A 21,954-nucleotide genomic window follows, 5' to 3' on the forward strand; every position below is an offset into this window, starting at 1 on the left:
CATCCACTGCCTTGGCACTGGCCCCAAAACATGCTGCACACACTCTACCAATCTCCTGCTAATTAACTGCAGTTCCACCCCTGCCTGTTTGCAAGAGTCTAAAAACTGGTAAGCATCATCAGTTACATCATAGATACTAGGCACCAACTTCTTAAAATTTATTATTTTTTTGTAAGGTTCCCCTCTTAGTGCGGTGGGCTACTGCTGTTGTGGAAGGTGGACCATATATTGTGCCATCATATCAATGGTTCTCTGCAATCTGGCTAGAGTAGCTACCATTGGGACCCTAGGCCACAAAAGACTATTCTGTACCGGTGGCAGCTACTCTTCTACTTGAGCAGTTCCAGGTCTCCTGCCCCCCCTCTTTGGGGCAGGCGCCTCATTCTGTGCTGACACCTCGTCTGGCACATCCCACTCTGGTGCAATGGCAACACTTCTGCTTCTACGCATTTTCCTGAAATTCAGCAGCATTAACCCACAAAATTCAAAATGGCATGTTATACAGCTCTATAGACTCATATTTACACACAATTATATGAAGCAGAAAGTAGAAGCAAGGATGACAATGCAAGGATGAATGTGGACCCTATTCTTTGCATGTGACTCCTATTAGACTCTTTCTAAAACTTTAGACATATATTCTCTATGAATCTAGAGCCTGCCTGCCCAACCCAAAATTACAGACTCGAGCAACTGTTGAATTTTCACGAATTGAAGGTACCTACGCGAAGCCCACAACACGGGGGTTGGTACATAATTTTTACGAAATTTATTAAGCTCATTTAGTTCTCTGAAAAACACTGCAAAGTTTCGTGGGACCCATCGAAAAACGGTATCGAAAAAATTCGAAATGGGTATTGCCGCAAAACTCTCGCCGAGTGGAGCACTCCGTTTTTCTCAAATTTTTCGTGGGATTGACAGTTTACGAGAAATCTAGTCCAAAAGTTCAAATGAGCTAAAACTTCCCGGACAAAAATTGGACAAATCGCTCGATGGATTTTGGTGTTCTTGGTGTCTATGGAAAGCTCTCGAGGTGGAGATGGGTTTTGGGATAAGACCCGATCCATTCGGTGGCCGGATCGGCCGAAATCAGCCCGGAAAGCTAAAGTAGCGCGCGCACATAGGAGGCACTTTGGTGCGATTTTTCGACGGCCTGGAGGCCAGCCGGTGGGGGGGAAGGGGTGGGGAAGGCCGGCGGCGACACAAGGAGGGGTGGGGAGGCGGTGGCCGGCCCAGAGGGAGAGGGAGGAGGGAGAAACGGGTGAGGAAAGAGGAAGTGTCAGGGAGAGAGAAGGGAGAAGAAAAAAAGAAGCAAGGGGCCGGTTTGATTCAACCGGTCCGATTCAAGATACTCAAAATTAAATTTTTTCTCTACCCTAGGACAAAAAACGAGGCCCAAAGATTCCGAAAAAAATTTCAGAAAACTGAAAAAAATTCGTAGAGTCTAAATATATTTTTAGTTTTGCCACGTGATCTTTAAATTAATTTTTAAAAATCATCTAAGTTTCACATTTTCGGAAAATCGAACCCGATTTCTAAAATCCAAAAAATTTCAAATAATTTCTCAAAATTTAAATAAAATAAAATATTAATATTTATCCATAAAATAATTAATTTAAAAATTAGGGGTGTTACAAAGTGGATGTAGGCCAAGAAAGGCGAACCACTATAAAAATTATGTTTGATTTTCTTCTTGCATTAACTATTTAATTTTCAGCACTTTATTAATATGTTTGTAACATCCTCACTTTAGCTAGTCTGTTCAGTCTACTGTTCCGATGACCAGTGTCAGTCCGGACAGCTAGAATGTCCGAAAAAATATTTAAACTAAAGTGAGGAACCATAATTAACTCAAATATTAATAAGAAAAATTTAGGAAAAATTTTAAAAATAAAATACAACCAAGTTAAATGAGCCGGTGCCCTAGCGATGGGTAACCTAGTGAGAAGTTGCAGTTCTCGCAATTAGGAATCCTAGACCCGGGGGAAAAATTATAAAATAATTATTGAGACTCCAGAGAAGGGTTATTGAGGTTCTTATGGTATTAGAATGCTAAGAAAATGCTTATAAAATTTTTCCAATCAGTACAGACAATTTTGGCCCGTTAAGCCAAACGAAGGGCATTTTGGTCATTTCGTCTTCAGAGATGATTTTTGGCCAACTTGTCCAGTTAAATAAATAATTTATATAACATGAAATATAAACAAATGTTGTTAAAAATTTAATTGCAATTAAATAGACAAGAAATGGAAAGAAAATGAAGGAAAATGGACTTATGACATCATAATGATGTCATTAAAGTTCTCCCACCCAATCCAAAGTTGACACATGGCATAACTTTATTTAAAAGAGTTAAAATGGGCTGGAAAATGAAATGAAATCAGAATCTTCTCTCCCTATCTCCTTCTTGCCGTCTCACACCTTCACCATAGCCACCATTTTCAAGCTTTCAAAGCTTGATTTTCACTCACTTCTACCCAACTAAACCCTAACCTAGCAACACAAAAAGTTGTTCTTACAACTTAGTGAGTATTTTGGGAGCAAAAAGAAAGGAAAAGGAAGAGCTTTAGCAAGTGGGAAAATTTCACTCCATTGAGGTTAGTGGCCTAACCTTAATTTTTACTTTGAATACATGTTTAAGGACTATGTATGAGTAAGAATTACAAAGGAAAATTGCTAAATACCACTTGTATGCCATCCCTTATTTTCGGCAGCCATGGTTAGGGTTTGATTGTGATTAGTTTAATGAAGTTAAAAGGTTGTTATGGCTGCCCACAATATGTACCTACTAAGTGGATTGATGAAATGAAGTCAAAATGCATGTGTGATAATGTTTGAGTTAGGATTTGGGGTGGAGAAATGGGGCTTTGACCATGTGATGATGAAAATAGGTATTAATGGTCAATTAGTGACCATTTAGTTCTGTTTAAATAAAAAATGAAGTGTGTTGAGTGATGGGATTTGGGTTTGGTGTGGCTGCCCTTGGTGACCTGCAGAATTGGATATGAGTCCAACAGGTTTGGGCAGCCATAACTTGAATTGTAGAGGTTCAATTGGTACAAGGCCAATTGGACATGAAACTAGACACATAATGGCACAACTTTGGTGAAGAAACCATGCCCATAAAACCAAACCAAGTAGACCAAAAGCTTGCCCTAATCCGGGTGATCTGCAGTCTGCCTGGGCAAAATGACCAAGTGAATAGTGTTTGGTCATTTGGCCATAACTCAGTGTAGAAAGGTCCAATTGACCTGAAATTTTACCAGCAACAATCTAAGATATAGACCAACAACTTTCATGAAGAAACCTAACCCAAATTATGACCAGAACCTATTCAACAAGTGAGTTGCAGTCACTATTCATTACACTGTAGATATGGTCAGTCCAGAAATTCTGGACAAAATTTCAATCCGGCCAGTTGTGGTTTTTGGACCATAACTTGAGCTACAAAACTCCAAATGGAGTGATTCAAAAAAGGAAATGCAACTAGACAAAATAAGGAACAACTTTCATGTTGATCAGTTTGCCAAATTCCCACTGCAAAATTGACCAATGGAACAGTAAAAACAAAGCATAAAAACTGAAAATTCTGCCCAACTAACATTAAGCTTAGAAATGGTATTGGCAACCAATACCAACAAATTTTGAATGCAAAATGTGGTATGTTGATGATATTGGAACCAATGTACCTATTGCCTATGCAAAAGTCAACATTTTTGTTGACCAATGAATGGAATAGTAACACTAAAACTTAAATTTCAAAAATTGTGAAACTTAAAAGTGTAAAATGCCCTAGTATACCTAACAAGATTGGTTTGGATAGCTTGGCATGCCAATAGTGTTCTGTTAGCAGTACTGCATATGGCTTCATGCCATTCTATGTTTCATGGCTTCCCATGCCATTCTGTGACATAATAGCCTTTGGCTATGTTATTTGAGTTGATATACTTGGGTTTTTAACCCTGACAATTATTACAGCTTGTTAGCTGTTCTGTTGCACACCGGGAGACACAATGTGACCGATGGTGTGATGGTCCAAGGTACTTAGTACCCAGTGCCAGTTTACCCGTTTATCCAGTCCAGTCAACTAGTATGGGTTACTCGGGCAATGATAATAAACCTTACAAAATTTTAATTGAATAATACTACAAATAATATCAGAAATTAAGCCTACTAAAAAATGTAAACATACATTCTGCATACTTATTTTTATTATATTTTATTTTGTTTTATATTGTCACCACTAAGCAAAATTGCTTAGCACGTCACTTTTGCCACGCGCAGGTACTGGAGACCTAGCTGGTGAGCCCAGCAGACATTAGACCGGGTGAGCCTTCAGATTTGCATCCGGAGTCCCGAGTCACCTCACACCTGCAGTGCATATGGTAGGACATAGGATTTTGGGAGCATTTTGTATTTTGGCATTTTATATTAGTTTGGATTGTAACTATAAACTCTTGTAATTATGTATTAATGTAAATATATGAAATTTCATATTATTGAAATTTTCTGCATAATGTATGTTGATAAATGAAATGTTGAGAAATATTTATGAATATGCTTCAAGTGATGAAGTGAACAGAAAAGCTTTAAAAATAGTATTGTGATTTGAGATTGAGATTTTGAGATTGACTTGAAATGTGTATAATGGAGTTTGGATTTGGAAATTATATTGGAAGTGTTTTTAAACAGGTTTAGAAGAACTGTTTTTCCAATTTACAGCCGGCACTCTGCCGGATTTTCTATAAAATTTGCGGAAAGATTCAGATTTATCAAAATTGTAAATAAATGAATTAAAAAGGGATAAATTGTAAATAGAAACATAAATTGGTGCTCCGGCACACTGAGTGGCATACTTGCTTAGCTACACTGTAGACGGGTAAGGGGTGTCACATTGAGGCCAGACACTAGAGTACCTGCCAGGGCCTATGCTATTAGAGCTAAGGAGGAGCAAGATGCCCCGGATGTCATCAGGGGTACGTTTTCCCTCTACAACACTTATGTGCATGCATTGGTGGATTCAGGATCCACTCATTCCTACATTTGCATCAAACTACCCATAGAGAGGGGAGTTCCAGTAGAGGAGAGTGATCAAGACATTCTGATCACAAATCCACTAGGCCATAGTATGGTAGTGAATAAGGTGTATAAAGGTTGCCCGTTGGGGATTCAGGGGTATGAATTCTCGACAGACCTAATTGAATTGCCCTTCCACGAGTTTGATGTGATTTTGGGAATGGACTAGTTGTCACGTCATCAGGCAATAGTTGATTGCAAATTGAAGAGGATTTCTCTGAAAACTTGTGAGGGTAATGAGATCATTGTTGTGGGAGAAAGGACAGATTTCCTGTCCAATGTTATCTCAGCCACAGTTGCAAGAAGATTGATGAGAAAAGGCTGTGAAGCTTACCTAGCACACGTGGTTGATACTAGGCAAGCTAAACCAAACCTGGGTGATATACCCACAGTAAGAGACTTTCCAGATGTATTTCCTGAAGAGTTGCCTGGTTTGCCACCAGAAAGGGAAGTCGAGTTTGCTATTGAGGTAATGCCAGGTTCAACACCCATTTCTATTGCTCCTTATAGGATAGCACCCACTGAATTGAGGGAGTTGAAAATTCAGTTGCAAGAGTTACTCGATAAGGGGTTCATACGCCCCAGTGTGTCACCATGGGGAGCTCCGGTGCTGTTAGTGAAGAAGAAAGATGGAACTTTGAGATTGTGTATTGATTACCGGCAGTTGAACAAGGTAACTGTGAAGAATAAATATCCATATCCCAGAATTGACGATCTGTTTGATCAGTTGAAGGGAGCCGGTGTATTTTCAAAAATTGATCTCAGATCAGGGTATCATCAGTTGAGGGTAAAGGATGTAGATGTGTCAAAAAACTACATTCAGGACCCGGTATGGGCACTATGAATTTCTAGTGATGCCGTTTAGGTTAACAAATGCACCAGCAGTATTTATGGACCTTATGAACCGTATCTTTCATCCATACTTAGATCGGTTTGTAGTGGTCTTTATTGATGATATTCTGGTGTATTCCAAGACCAGGGAAGAATATGATGAATATTTGAGGATTGTTCTGCAAACCCTGCAAGAAAAGAAGTTGTATGCTAAGTTGTCCAAATGTGACTTCTGGATGAGTGAAATCTCCTTCCTTGGACACATAGTATCAGCTGAGGGAATTAGAGTGGACCCCAAAAAGATGAAGCAGTGATGGAATGGAAGCCTCCCAGAAATACAACTGAGGTCAGAAGTTTCTTGGGGCTAGCTGGGTATTACATAAGATTTGTGAAGGGGTTCTCTCTTATAGCTGCTCCAATGACCAAGTTGTTGCACAAGAATGTGAAATTTGGCTGGAACAATAAGTGCCAAGCCAGTTTTGAGAGGTTGAAGTCTATGTTGACAGAAGCACCAGTGTTAACACAGCCAGTATTAGGGAAAGACTTTGTGGTCTATAGTGATGCCTCACATATTGGGCTAGGGTGTGTATTGATGCAAGAGGGGAAGGTGGTCGCCTATGCTTCCAGGCAGTTAAGGCCACATGAACAGAACTACCCGACTCATGACCTGGAGTTAGCAGCAATTATCTTCGCACTGAAGATATGGAGGCATTATTTATATGGTGAAAAATGCTACATCTATACGGACCACAAGAGCCTAAAATATTTTCCAACCCAGAAGGAGCTCAATCTTAAACAGAGGCGATGGATTGAGTTTCTAAAGGACTATGATTGTGTGATAGATTATCATCCTGGGAAGGCAAATGTAGTTGCTGATGCTTTAAGCAGGAAGTCCATCACAGCTTTAAGATCACTAAATGCCCGTCTGTCCTTAGCTCAAGATGGAGCTATTTTGGCTGAGTTGCAAGTGAGGCCAACCCTGCTACAGCAGATACAAGATGGGCAGAGGGCAGATGAAAAATTAATGGCCATTTTGGGTAAAATTCCAAAGGGAAACCAGATGATGGGGAATTGAAGACTAGTATTCTGAAAGAAGCACACACTAGTGTTTATGCTATGCACCCGGGAAGCACAAAAATGTATAATGATTTGAAGCCTCATTATTGGTGGCCTGGTATGAAGAGGGATATAGCTGACTATGTGACTAAGTGTTTGACATGTCAGCAAGTTAAAGCATAACATCAAGTTCTATCGGGTTTGCTACAACCTATACGCATACCTGAATGGAAATGGGATCGGGTCACCATGGATTTTGTAAGTGGTCTACCTCTCACCCAGAAGAAGCATGATGCAGTATGGGTGATAGTAGATAGATTGACGAAGTCAGCAGATTTTCTGCCAGTTAGGACTGACTACTCACTGGAGAAACTAGCAGAATTGTATATCAGTGAGATAGTTAGACTGCATGGAATCCCACTTTCCATCATATCTGATCGAGACCCAAGGTTTACATCGAGATTCTGAAAAAAGTTGCAAGAAGCCTTGGGCACACAACTCCGCTTTAGCACGGCTTTTCATCCTCAGACGGATGGACAATCAGAACGAGTAATCCAGGTAAACCTAAGAACTAATTGAATTTTTGCAATTAATAAATTGAAATGATAGTAACAATGTGAATTATGTGATAGATCCTTGAGGATATGCTAAGGAGTTGTGTCATCGAGTTTGAGGGGAGTTGGGATAGATACCTCCCACTAGTAGAATTCGCATACAACAATAGCTACCAAGCTAGCATCCAAATGGCCCCGTATGAAGCACTGTATGGGAGGAAATGTAGAACCCCAGTGTGTTGGACTGAATTGGGTGAAGATAAGCTGGTAGGACCAGACCTGGTGAAACAGACTGAGGAAAAAGTGAAGATAATCAAAGCTAATCTGAAGGTTGCCTCAGATAGACAGAAATCTTATGCCGACTTGAAGAGAAAAGAGATAGAGTATGCAGTTGGCGATAAGGTGTTTCTCAAAGTCTCACCGTGGAAGAAAGTATTGAGATTTGGAAGAAAGGGTAAGTTAAGCCCTAGGTTCATTGGCCCATATGAAGTCATTGAACGTGTGGGACCAGTGGCCTATCGGCTAGCTTTACCACTAGAACTGGATAAAATTCATAATGTATTCCATGTTTCTATGCTGAGAAGATATCGCTCAGATCCTTCACATGTCATTTCCATGGAAGAGATTGAGATCCAACCGGACTTGACATATACAGAAGAACCTATACAGATCCTAGCTCGGGAAGTGAAGGAACTGAGAAATAAACAAATTCCATGAGTGAAAGTGCTTTGGAGGCACCACAACACTGAAGAGGCAACTTGGGAAAGTGAAGAAACGATGAGGCAACAGTTTCCTCAACTGTTTGCATCAGGTAAATTTTGAGGACGAAATTTTTCTTAGAGGGGAAGAGTTGTAACATCCTCAATTTAGCTAGTCTGTACAGTCTACTGTTCCGGTGACCAGTGTCTATCCGGACAGCTAGAATGTCCGAAAAAATATTTAAACTAAAGTGAGGAACCATAATTAACTCAAATATTAATAAGAAAAATTTAGGAAAAATTTTAAAAATAAAATACAACCAAGTTAAATGAGCCGGTGCCCTAGCGATGGGTAACCTAGTGAGAAGTTGCGGTTCTCGCAACTAAGAGCCCTAGACCCGGGGGAAAATTTATAAAATAATTATTGGGACTCCATAGAAGGGTTATTGAGGTTCTTATGGCATTAGAATGCCAAGGAAATACTTAGAAAAATTTTTCAATCGATACAGACAATTTTGGCCCGTTAAGCCAAACGGAGGGCATTTTGGTCATTTCGTCTTCAGAGATGATTTTTGGCCAACTTGTCCAGTTAAATAAATAATTTATATAACATAAAATATAAAAAAATGTTGTTAAAAATTTTATTGCAATTAAATAGACAAGAAATAGAAAGAAAATGAAGGAAAATGGACTTATGACATCATAATGATATCATTAAAGTTCTCCCACCCAATCCAAAGTTGACACATGGAATAACTTTATTTAAAAGAGTTAAAATGGGCTGGAAAATGAAATGAAATCAGAACCTTCTCTCCCTATCTCCTTCTTGCCGTCTCATACCTTCACCATAGCCACCATTTTCAAGCTTTCAAAGCTTGATTTTTACTCACTTCTACCCAACTAAACCCTAACCTAGCAACACAAAAAGTTGTTCTTGCAACTTAGTGAGTATTTTGGGAGCAAAAAGAAAGGAAAAGGAAGAGCTTTAGCAAGTGGGAAAATTTCACTCCATTGAGGTTAGTGGCCTAACCTTAATTTTTACTTTGAATACATGTTTAAGGACTATGTATAAGTAAGAATTATGAAGGAAAATTGCTAAATACCACTTGTATGCCATCCCTTATTTTAGGCAGCCATGGTTAGGGTTTGATTGTGATTAGTTTAATGAAGTTAAAAGGTTGTTATGGCTGCCCACAATATGTACCTACTAAGTGGATTGATGAAATGAAGTCAAAATGCATGTGTGATAATGTTTGAGTTAGGGTTTAGGGTGGAGAAATGGGGCTTTGACCATGTGATGATGAAAATAGGTATTAATGGTCAATTAGTGACCATTTAGTTCTGTTTAAATCAAAAATGAAGTGTGTTGAGTGATGGGATTTGGGTTTGGTGTGGCTGCCCTTGGTGACCTGCAGAATTGGACATGAGTCTAGCAGGTTTGGGCAGCCATAACTTGAATTGTAGAGGTTCAATTGGTGCAAGGTCAATTGGACATGAAACTAGACACATAATGGCACAACTTTGGTGAAGAAACCATACCCATAAAACCAAACCAAGTGGACCAAAAGCTTGCCCTAATCCGGGTGATCTGCAGTCTGCTTGGGCAAAATGACCAAATGAACAGTGTTTGGTCATTTGGCCATAACTCAGTGTAGAAAGGTCCAATTGACCTGAAATTTTACCAGCAACAAAATGAGATATAGACCAACAACTTTCATGAAGAAACCTAACCCAAATTATGACCAGAACCTATTCAACAAGTGAGTTGCAGTCACTGTTCATTACACTGTAGATATGGTCAGTCCAGAAATTCTGGACAAAATTTCAATCCGGCCAGTTGTGGTTTTTGGACCATAACTTGAGTTACAAAACTCCAAATGGAGTGATTCAAAAAAGAAAATGCAACTAGACAAAATAAGGAACAACTTTCATGTTGATCAGTTTGTCAAATTCCCACTGCAAAATTGACCAATGGAACAGTAAAGACAAAGTATAAAAACTGAAAATTCTGCCCAACTAACATTAAGCTTAGAAATGGTATTGGTAACCAATACCAATAAATTTTGAATGCAAAATGTGGTATGTTGATGATATTGGAACCAATGTACCTATTGCCTATTCAAAAGTCAACATTTTTGTTGACCAATGAATGGAATAGTAACACTAAAACTTAAATTTCAAAAATTGTGAAACTTAAAAGTGTAAAATGCCCTAGTATACCTAACAAGATTGGTTTGGATAGCTTGGCATGCCAATAGGGTTCTGTTAGCAGTACTGCATATGGCTTCATGCCATTATGTGTTTCATGGCTTCCCATGCCATTCTGTGACATAATAGCCTTTGGCTATGTTATTTGAGTTGATATACTTGGGTTTTTAACCCTGACAATTATTACAGCTTGTTAGCTGTTCTGTTGCACACCGGGAGACACAATGTGACCGATGGTGTGATGGTCCGAGGTACTTAGTACCCAGTGTCAGTTTACCCTTTTATCCAGTCCAGTCAACTAGTATGGGTTACTCGGGCAATGATAATAAACCTTACAAAATTTTGATTGAATAATACTACAAATAATATCAGAAATTAAGCTTACTCAAAAATGTAAACATACATTCTGCATACTTATTTTTATTATATTTTATTTTGTTTTATATTGTCATCACTAAGCAGAATTGCTTAGCGCGTCGCTTTTGCCACGCGCAGGTATTGGAGACCTAGCTGGTGAGCCCAGCAAACATCAGACCGGGTGAGCCTTCAAATTTGCATCCGGAGTCCCGAGTCGCCTCACACCTGCAGTGCATATGGTAGGACATAGGATTTTGGGAGCATTTTGTATTTTGGCATTTTATATTAGTTTGGATTGTAACTATAAACTCTTGTAATTATGTATTAATGTAAATATATAAAATTTCATATTATTGAAATTTTCTGTATAATGTATGTTGATAAATGAAATGTTGAGAAATATTTATGAATATGCTTCAAGTGATGAAGTGAATAAAAAAGCTTTAAAAATAGTATTGTGATTTGAGATTGAGATTTTGAGATTGACTTGAAATGTGTATAATAGAGTTTGGATTTGGAAATTATATTGGAAGTGTTTTTAAACAGGTTCAGAAGAACTGTTTTTCCAATTTACAGCCGGCACTCTGTCGGATTTTTTATAAAATTTGCGGAAAGATTCAGATTTATCAAAATTGTAAATAAATGAAGTAAAAAGGGATAAATTGTAAATAGAAACATAAATTGGTGCTCCGGCACACTGAGTGGTATACTTGCTCGGCTACACTGTAGACGGGTAAGGGGTGTCACATTGTTATATATTGAATGTGTTATGAATTTATTTTATTGAGTTAATATTGAGCTTAAACAATTAGACCTGCATATTTATAATTATATGTGAAAAGAAATACTTGATTTTAACTTGTATTCTTGTGATTCAGCTAAAATTTGTATTTAACTTGTTAGGTCACTTAGATTACATTTTGAAAACAGAGTTATTCATATATTCATGAGTGTTTAGCAATAATTTTTCATTAAATCTTAAATAAGGATTGAAAATTTGCTAAAATGTCTAATTCACCCCCCTCTTGGCCACTTTCTTTGGGACAACAATATATATATATATATATATATATATATATATATATATATATATATATATATATAATAATTTGACAATAAAATGAATTTTTTTATTTAATATTATTTTTTTATCCCTAATTATATTCGACATAATTATTTTTAGTTTCTTATAAAATATATTCATTCTAATAATTTCAAAACTCTATCACAAAAATTATGTGTTTAACAAGATACAAGATCGTTATTTATCTATAATATTGATTTTTTTTAATAATAAACTTTTGTTTTAATCAAATAAACTCTCTTAAATAATGTGATGATGGGTTTCAAGTTTAACTTTTTATTATTTTGTAGAAATTGCACAGCACTACAAGAAATTAAAAAAATAGCTATTAAAATTACCAACCAAATATGCTCATATTTCGCTAGTAATCAGTAATTATCGATGAAATTTTTTTGTCCCCAAATACTAGCATAGGCAATTTTTTAAGACGAAAAAATTATTGTTGCTAAATTTATTGACGAAATATTTCGTTGGTAAATAAAAAATTTTTTTGTAGGTAATTTCATGGGAGATTTTACTTTTATAAATTACTGATCATTTACCGATAATATTTTTCATTAATAATAACTGATGACAACAAAATTTTCGTAGCTAATTTTTATTTCATATTTTTTAATTTAATTTTTAAAATTAAGTTTTAATTTAAATTAACTTTTAAATTTAATTTAATTTTTAAATTTAATTTAATTTTAAAATGTAATTTAATTTTTAAATTTTATTTAATTTTTAATTTAATTTAATTTTTAATTTAATTTAATTTATGGGTGTTGCAGCAAATTTGCAATTTTTCATTCACATTCATGGGTGTTGCAGCAAATTTGCAATTGGACATACCAAACCTTTTGAGCAGGTTTGAGGCATATTTCTTTTGAGAAATAAATGCTCCATCTTCTCCTTGCATCACCTCAAATCCAAGAAAATAATGCAAGAGACCCAAATCTGTCATCTCAAATCTATTCATCATACTAGATTTAAATTCAGCTACAATGGAGTGAGATGAGCTCATATAAATTATGTCATCAACATAAAGACATACAATAAGAAACTCATTGTTACCTTGCCTTTTTAAGTAGAGAGTAGGCTCACTTTCACTCCTTTCAAACCCATTTTGCAGAAAATAGGAATTGATCTTGATGTACCATGCACGTGGTGCTTGTTTTAACCCGTAAAGTGCCTTCTTCAGCCTGTACACCTTTTCTTCTTCACCTTTTATCACAAATCCTTCAGGTTGAGTAACGTAAACCTCCTCTTCCAGCTCACCGTTTGAAAATGCTGACTTAACATTAAGTTGATAAATTTGCCATTTCAACTGAGCTGCCAAGGCTAAAAGTGTTCTCACCATTTCAAATCGAGCAACCGGAGAAAACGTCTCTTCAAAATCAATACCCTGCTGCTGTAACCCTTCGCCACAAGGCTTGCCTTATGCTTTTGTACACTTCCATCTGCATTGTACTTTGTTTTGAATATCCACTTCAAGCCAACAACATTTTTTCCATTGGGCAAGTTCATCAGCTCCCAAGTGTCATTTCTTTGTATTGCCATCAGTTCTTCCTTCATTGCATATCGCCATTCCTCCATTTTTATTACTTCTTCATAAGTTGTAGGATCTGCAGCAAACAAAGCAAATGCATAAGATTCATAAATTTCTCTCAAGGATCTGAATTTCCTTGGAGGTGTCTCATCGGACAACTCATTTGAGGAAGATGAGCTGCTGCCTTTTGAACTTGAGCTTGGTGAACTTGCTGGCCTGCTATTATTTGAATTTGATGGAGAGGAACTTGTTGAATTTGCTGGTGTGAGATCTGCTACCTCATCTAGTGAAGCATCTTGTTGAATTTTAGCATTGCTACTACACCAATTCCAGCTTCCTTCTTCATTGAAAACAACATTTTTGCTAATGATCACTTTGCCACTATGAGGGTTATATAATATGTATGCTCTGGATTTAAGAAAAAAACCAATGAAAATGCATTTTTCTAATTTGTCATCTAGTTTTTGGCGAGAATGAGAATTAACTAAAGCATATGCAATACACCCAAAGATTCTTAAGTGGCTTACCAAAGGTTTGGTACCTTTCCAAGCTTCATATGGCGTTTGATTCAATACAACCTTTGTGGGAGAGATATTCAGCAAATACACCACAGTGGCAATTGCTTCAGCCCAATGCTGATTTGGAAGTCCCTTGCCTTTAAGTAAACTTCTTGCCATCTCAACAATGGTATGATTCTTGCGCTCAGCTACCCCATTCTTCTCTAGTGTGTAAGGAGCCATTAGTTCCCTGCAAATTCCATTTTCTTCACAAAAGTGGTTAAATTCCTTAGACAAGAATTCACCACCTCTGTCTGTACGGAGAGCTTTGATGCACTGCCCACTTTGCTTTTCTACCATCGCCTTGAATTTTCTGAAATTCTCAAAAGTTTCTGGCTTGTATTTCAAAAAACATGCGACTGAAATCATCTGTAAAAAGTAAGAAATAACGACTTCCTCCAAAAGATTCAGTGTTCATTGGACCACACAAATCAGCATGAATTAATTCAAGACAAGCAGAAGCTCTCCAAGTTTTTCTAACAGGAAATGAACTTCTAGTTTGTTTCCCATAAATACAACCCTCACATAAATTAAAAGAGTAAATTTTTGGCAGACCATTAACCATACCTTTTTGACCCAACAACTTCAGCCCCTTGAAATTAAGATGCCCATACCTCAAGTGTCACAATTCAGAGTCATTTTGAGCAACAGCAACCAAAGCGGAACTTTTCACATTTGAGACTTCAAGAGGAAACATCTTATTTCTGGTCATGTAAACATTGACCATTGTTTGGCCTGATTTTTTATCTTTAATAACACATGCTCCATCATCAAACAAAACTGAATATCCTCCAGCCATTAGTTGACCAACACTTAATAAATTATATCTCAAATCAGGTACAAATTGAACATTATGCAAGAGTTTTACACTATCGTTGCTAGTTTTAAGTGCCTCCGTTCCTTTTCCTTCAACTTGAATTCCTTTTCCATTCCCAAGCCGAACCTAAACCTTTTCTGTTTCATCAAACTCTTTGAACAAGGCTTTTGTGCCTGTCATATGATTTGAACAGCCGCTATCTACATCATTTGAAGTATAGTCAATTGCAAAATGAGTCATAAAAAGCTTACTGTCTTCTCCATTCTCTGCTGCATAATTCACTTGTTGATCTTTGTACCAACAATCAACTTTTATATGGCCATACTGCTTGCAATGATAACATTGAATGCCATTCTTGTGTTTGCTTTGCTCTCTGGATTGCCTTTGTTGCCTGTCAGATCGACCTCTGCCTCTTCCTCAACCACGACCAGAGCCATAAAATCCCCCTCTTCCTCGGCCTCTACTTGCTGAAGTTTTAGTTTCTCCAGTTTTGATGGTTGACTCCTTCACTTGAAATGTCTGTTCTTCATTCTTTTCAAGTGATCTATTGATTCTAGACTCATGAGCTTGCAATGACCCCATTAGTTCATCAAATGAAAAAACTGATAAATCCTTAGACTCTTCTATTGCAGCAACTAAATGATCAAATTTTGGAGTTAGACATCTTAATACCTTTGCAACTACCGTCTGATCAGAAACCAGCTCTCCGTAGGATCGCATTTGACTAACAATTGCCATTGCTCTTGACAGAAACTCTTGCACCGATTCCCCACTTTTCATGAACAAAGTCTCAAAATCACGTCGAAGCGATTGCAATCTCACCATGATCACTTTTGAATCACCTTGATACTCCTTTTGCAAAATTGACCATGCTTGCTTTGATGTGGATGCTGCTGCAGTTCGAGAGAAGATACTATCATGAACAGCTTGCTGAATAATCACTAGAGCCTTTGAATCTTTCTTTTTGTTATCCTTCAATCTGTTTTCTTCATCTAGATCTGCATAGCCATGCTCTTCCCAAAGATCTTGAAATTTGAGTAGAGTTCTCATTCTGATACTCCAGAATTCATAACCTTCTCCTTTGAAAATGGGAATGAGTGGATGTGCTGCACTCATTACATTACCATTGCTGTTGCCATGGTATTTCACTCAGCTCACGTGTTTAGCTCTCTTTCTACTCACTCAACTTGGCTCTGATGCCACAATGTTAGAGTCACTCAAGAACTCTCAAATATTGCACACGAAATGAATAAACAACAAACTGATTCTCGGAGGAAGAATATCAAACAAATGAAGTGCAGAGTCATGCAAGAATCTTGTAACTGCTGAATGCGCTTTATTCATAATCAAAGATGCCTTTTAAATAGGCTTACATGACAACTGAAAAACACAACAAATATGCAGAAAATAGTGGCACTAAACAATTATACTTGCAACTGAAACAGAGAAACTCAAGGACCAAATAATAACAAACTTAGACCAAGTCAAGAGTAGTAAATAAAAGAAAGTACTGCTGTCAATTTAGAATCATTTTTTTAACAGTTTTAGAGGAACAAAGTTTTGGAGAAGTGGAGGGGTACGAGAGGCTGAGGCCACCTCAGGTTTCAAGAGAGATTCTTTAAACTGTTTGCGATAGGAAAAATCTGGGTTCCAGCTCTTTTACACTCTCAAAAACTCTACCAAAGGAACCAGACACATTCATGTGTTTTTCTTGAAGAATTCCAACATTGGAACCTAAAGGTATCCGTAGGAAACCAAAGAGAAGGTCCACGAAAGCCTTCCCTGTCTCTGCGTATAACACCTTGATTGAATGATTGTCCACAAGGAGTTGCAAACTTACATCTTCAGTTTCCTTTGCAGCTGCGGTGGAGTGAGATGCCACTGACTTGAACATTATTCACTATATCACTGTTTTTTTTTTTTTTAAGGCAGAATTGAGTTTTTTCATTGTAGAACTTTGGCTTAGAAAGGGTTTGTATTATATATATATATATATATATAGCAGCTTTAAGTTAATTGATTATTTTGCGCTAATCAAAAGGAGGAAAATATGGCAAGATAGGCTCTTTCACTCTTCCTAAAGCAAATGGGCAACTTTTTGTCGTGCTCTCGCACAAAGATAAAAGTAATGGGGAATCTTTATCATGGGCCTGCCCTGACTCTCCATAATTGCACCTGCACTGCGATTCACTGCCATATATCTCCTGTAAAATGTAGCCCTTCTTTAGATGTGTGGAAAATAGAGGAAAAGAAAAATAAATAGAGAAAAAAAATGAATGATTGAAATTTTTCTATAGATGGAAAAGAAAGTATAAGAAAAGGAAGATGAAAAATAACTTTTATTTTTTTATTATTTTTTTTAATTTAAAAAAAATAAAAATTTAAAAATATATATTATATATCAAAATTATAAAATTATTATTTTTTAAAATTTTTTTAGAAAAAATATATAAAATAAAATTATAAATTTATCATATTTTCCTTTACTCTGTTTATTATTTTTTTAATCTAAATATAAATAAAAAAAATACAGAATACATTTGTATATTGTCTGGTGGAAAAAAATTATAGTACTATAATTTTATAAATTAAGAAGTTAAAATGAATAATTAGTGACAATTTTTTAAGATAGAAAAAAAATTGTTTATATTCCTATATTCATTAATCATTATAATGTGATTTTTTTTACATTTTCTTATTTTATAATATTAGTTTATTAAGTAAAATGCATTTTATTATAAATAAAATTATTTTAAAAAAATAATATGCGGTAGGGAAAAAAAATAATAACTTCAACCAGCAGTATCATTGAGAGGCAGAGCTCTAGCCACTGTACTCTCACCATATTTTTGAAGGATCGGGAGGCCATGAAAGCAGCGGCATAATGTACCCGAGTCATCCAAACTCAAAGGAAAACGAAAATCATCACTAAAGCATAACAATCAACGCTAGAAAGAAACAACCATGAGTAGATCAAGACCTCACATCCCTCTCTTCGAAGTTCGAATCTACAACCAACACACCAACAAAAAGCAATATTTACAGCCCACACGATGGTGGGGAGGGAAATCCACTATTGTGCAGGAGGAGGAGGAGGAGGAGGAGGAGGCCTCCTCCACTCGGATGGAGCAGAGGAGGCCGCTAAATCCAGGGAGACAAAGAGACAGAAGCTCCCAGAGAAGAAACAAACATAGAAAAATCTCTCTCTAAGGAGAGAGAGGCCGAAGTCTCTTTATCTGTATACTGGGCTCTCAATTTAAACAAAAACAAACCATTTTTCAAATTAAATATGGATAGATCTGCTTCCTTCAAGTAGCGATGAATCTACTTCCTTTTCTTGGGAAATTCTTTCCAATGAACACGTCTGTGAGAACTGTATCAGACTCCAACGAGGCCTTCACTATCTCCAAGCACTAACAAATCACAACCAAGTAATTAAATTTTAATTTCAAATCAATATAATAAATATAGCACTAAAAAGTGAGTAGAAAAAAAAAAGAAAAAGAAAAGCACTTGAACAGAAGAAGAGACCTTGTTGAGATCAATCTTGACCTCCCGAAAGCTAGTATCATTGACATTGAATTTCTTGAGGAGATCAACAAGATAAATACTTGACAGTGGGAACACCCTTAAATCATCCATTACTATATACTTTGTTTCACATTCTTTAACAAACCCCATCACTTCTTTCCCTGCCGCTGCCGGACTTAAAATTAAAGGAGATCCCGGACTCGCAAAGACGAAGGGTGAAGTAGCCAAAGTTTCAGAGTTCAGTTGTTTTGTAGTGACAAAGTTTTGGAGAAGTGGAGGGATACAAGAGGCTGAGGCCACCTCAGGTTTCAAGAGATATTCTTTGACTGTTTGCGATAGGAAAAATCTGGGTTCCAGCTCTTTTACACTCTCAAAAACTCTACCTAAGGAACCAGACACATTCATGTGTTTTTCTTGAAGAATTCCAACAATGGAACCTAAAGGTATCTGTAGGAAACCAAAGAGAAGGTCCACGAAAGCCTTCCCTGTCTCTGCATATAACACCTTGTTTGAATGATTGTCCACAAGGAGTTGCAAACTTATATCTTCAGTTTCCTTTGCAGCTGCGGTGGAGCGAGATGCCTCCATCTGGAACATTATACACTCCATCACTGTTTAATTTTGAGTTTTTTCTTTGGGGAACTTTGGCCTAGAAAGTGTTTGTGTTATATATAGTAGAAAACCACCAATCCCATCTACAAACTTAAGCTTTAACTGATTATTTTGCGATAATCAAGAGGAGGAAAATGATAATATAGGCTCTTTTGCTTTTCCTAAAGCAATCTGGAACTGTCGGCACCATAATCAAGTATTTGTCGTGTCTCTAGCACAGGCTATGTAAAAGTAAATGGGGAATCTTTTATCATCAACCTGCACTGACTCTCTATTATTGCGCTTGCACTGCTAAAACTTCATTCACCGCCCCATAACCGTACAGTTTAGAATTAAGATGTAATCGGCCTGTTTCAATTCACAATTAAAATCAGACTAAATTGATCAAATTTCATTGAATCGAATCGAAATGAAGAAGAAGAAGATGAAGCTGATGTTTCTTTCTTCCGTACATTTCCGGTAAAATCTAAAGCAAAGTGGATGGCTAGGAGGGCCCCTGGAATAGCTAGTGCATCAAAGAGATAAGATTCTAAAAGTAGCATCAGCGCTCTCTCAGTATGTGACTTTGATCAAAATCCAGCTTTGTAGTCTCCCCTAAAGCATACACTTTTCTTCGTTATGTGTGAAATTTTGCTTTTTCTTATGTTGGGTGCTTCAGTAATTGAATATATAGCACCTTTATGTTTGGAGAAACTGGAAAGGAAAATGGCTGAAATGGAATGGAGGCTAATTATTAGATGAATTTAGAGTATTAAAAAATAATTTTTTTTTTTAATAGGAAAGTGAATTTATTTTATAATATAAAGAATAAGTCATTATTATAAAAGATGGTGTAAATATATTAAATATACTTAATAATTTTTTATAAATAAATTGATAATAGTTAAATTAAATATATTTATTTAATCTGATGATTAAGTAGAGATAAAAAATGAGAGGATTTTCTCTCTCAAAGAAATTATATATATATATATATATATATATATATAGAGAGAGAGAGAGAGAGAGAGAGAGAGAGAGAGAGAGAGAGAGAGAGGTGTTATGCTTGAAACAAAGGGTGTGTTATGCTTGAAACAAAGGATAATTATTAATACACTGAAAGCATTAAAATATATATAATTGTGAGATATGGTATATGTGCATCGGGTGTACCTAATAATTTCTTCAAAACAAGAACTCAATATTCTCTGACAAATTATACATTGAAATAGTGATGTCATGTCAACATCTTATATGAAATAATAGAATAATAAAAAATTGACAAATATATAAATATAATTAATAAAATTTTAAAAAAATAATTATATAATAATTATAATTTTTTAAGATTCACCACATATATATATATATATATATATATATATATATATATATATATATATATATATATATATATATATATATATTCACTATTAATTTATTATTTCATATAGGTTATCCTACATATGATAACCGCTGTTACATTCTCGAGTTGCCATGTTATTATCTATGTCGCATTTTAAGGCTAATCACCCTTTGAGTTTGTTGTTTTTTTTCTTTTTAATAAGGAAATGGATGATATCACATGATTAAATTAATTTTTTATTTATTTTATGAAAAATAATTTTTTTAAAAAATATATTTTTATATTTTTTAATATTTTTCAATATCATGATTTAAGAAAATTAGAAGATCTAGCTTACTCTGTCACCGTAGTTTATTCTTACATTCAGGGCGAAGTCAAAAATTCAATTCAGTGAAGTTAAAAGAATTTTATTTTATTTTATTCAAAGAAAAAAATTATATACAATAATAAATTATTCATTAGGAGAAAATTTTAAATTTTTTAATAATTCAAAATTTTCGATATGTAATAATAATTAAATAAAAAGATTATAAATAACTATAATATTAAATTTATAATTATCTGAGTTTTTTTTCTTTTTGGAAAGCTTTATATAATTATTTCATCATCAATGTTGGCAAAGGCATTTTTCTTTATATATATAATCAAAGAATCCTATTTAACTAATGTTCCATTCAATTTTGCAACTGAGTTTCATAATTTTCATTATACAAAATGCCTTACAACAATTGCAGTTGCAACAAGTAATATGACGACAATTTCACATGCAAATAAACCAATGGATACATTAGATTTTTCTTGATTTGAATTAGCTTTTGAGTGAAGCCATCGATTTTCTTAATTTACTTTATGAAATTGAGTTTATCTACTAGTTTTATCTTGACACAAAAATGAGAAAGGTAAAAAAAAAAAATCAATTCGTAAAGAATGATGAAAAATAATATTAAGAAAAAATATTAGAAAAAAATTAAAAAATTATTAATAGAGCTTATTAGAGCGACTTATTCTTCCATTGTAATTTTGGTGGTTTAAACTCTTTTACAAGACATAAAAATAGCAAGTTTCCAAAATGATAGTTTTGTAAAAGGTTTTTATGTTATCTAAAATGAAAAATTAGTTTTCTTTACTCAAATTATCTCTAAACTGAAGTTTTTAATTATCTACATTTATATTTTTATTTCTTATATAAAACTTATATTATAAAATGAATTACCAAATTTTTTTTTTTAAAAAGACAAATCAGAAAAATTTAAAAAAAAATCGAATAGTCTACCATTAATAATTGAATCAAACCAATTAATGAGATAGAAATAGATTGAATTGAATAAAAAACTTTCATTCAATTAGTTTTTCAGTTTGGTTTTGAGTATGGGCTTTTCGATTTGAGCTGATTATGGGCCTATTGAAAAATTTCGACCTTCAAATGTTAAGGTTTAGATCTGCTCTAATTTAGATTAAATAAAAAGAAGTACTTTAAAAATTCGGATCAACTCGACTATTCAACTAATTTGGTAAAATAATCAAATTGAACCAAAAAATTAAAATTCTTAAAAGAAATAAACTAAATCCAACTGATTAAATTAACTAATCAAATTGAATAGATTAAATTAATTCAATTTAATTTAAATTTTCAATTATAAAAGAGAACTACACATCTCTAATTATTTACTAAAAAAAAAGTCTTTTTATAAGAGCAT

General features: G+C 35.1%; 2 protein-coding genes across 3 annotated transcripts; both read right to left on the reverse strand.

Moving 5' to 3' along the window:
• Positions 1-12,784: 12,784 nt before the first annotated feature.
• Positions 12,785-14,968, reverse strand: LOC110654465 (uncharacterized). Its single transcript, XM_058144557.1, has 2 exons — positions 13,937-14,968; positions 12,785-13,735 (listed from the first exon to the last, which is right to left on the reverse strand). The coding sequence occupies exons 1-2, from the start codon at positions 14,319-14,321 to the stop codon at positions 13,200-13,202; spliced, it is 921 nt and encodes a 306-aa protein (XP_058000540.1). The 5' UTR covers positions 14,322-14,968; the 3' UTR covers positions 12,785-13,199.
• Positions 14,969-17,718: 2,750 nt separating this feature from the next.
• On the reverse strand, positions 17,719-19,529 carry LOC110654463 (uncharacterized). Of its 2 annotated transcripts, XM_021810472.2 has the most exons (3): positions 19,365-19,528; positions 18,301-19,260; positions 17,719-18,182 (listed from the first exon to the last, which is right to left on the reverse strand). In XM_021810472.2, the coding sequence occupies exons 2-3, from the start codon at positions 18,907-18,909 to the stop codon at positions 18,078-18,080; spliced, it is 714 nt and encodes a 237-aa protein (XP_021666164.2). In that variant the 5' UTR covers positions 18,910-19,260; positions 19,365-19,528; the 3' UTR covers positions 17,719-18,077. The 2 variants fall into 2 exon arrangements, with proteins under 2 accessions (XP_021666164.2, XP_021666163.2); XM_021810471.2 differs by having other exon boundaries at positions 18,301-19,529.
• Between the last annotated feature and the right edge of the window lie 2,425 nt (positions 19,530-21,954).

This window comes from Hevea brasiliensis, chromosome 1 (assembly GCF_030052815.1).
Source record: "Hevea brasiliensis isolate MT/VB/25A 57/8 chromosome 1, ASM3005281v1, whole genome shotgun sequence".
Taxonomy (NCBI): Eukaryota; Viridiplantae; Streptophyta; class Magnoliopsida; order Malpighiales; family Euphorbiaceae; genus Hevea; species Hevea brasiliensis.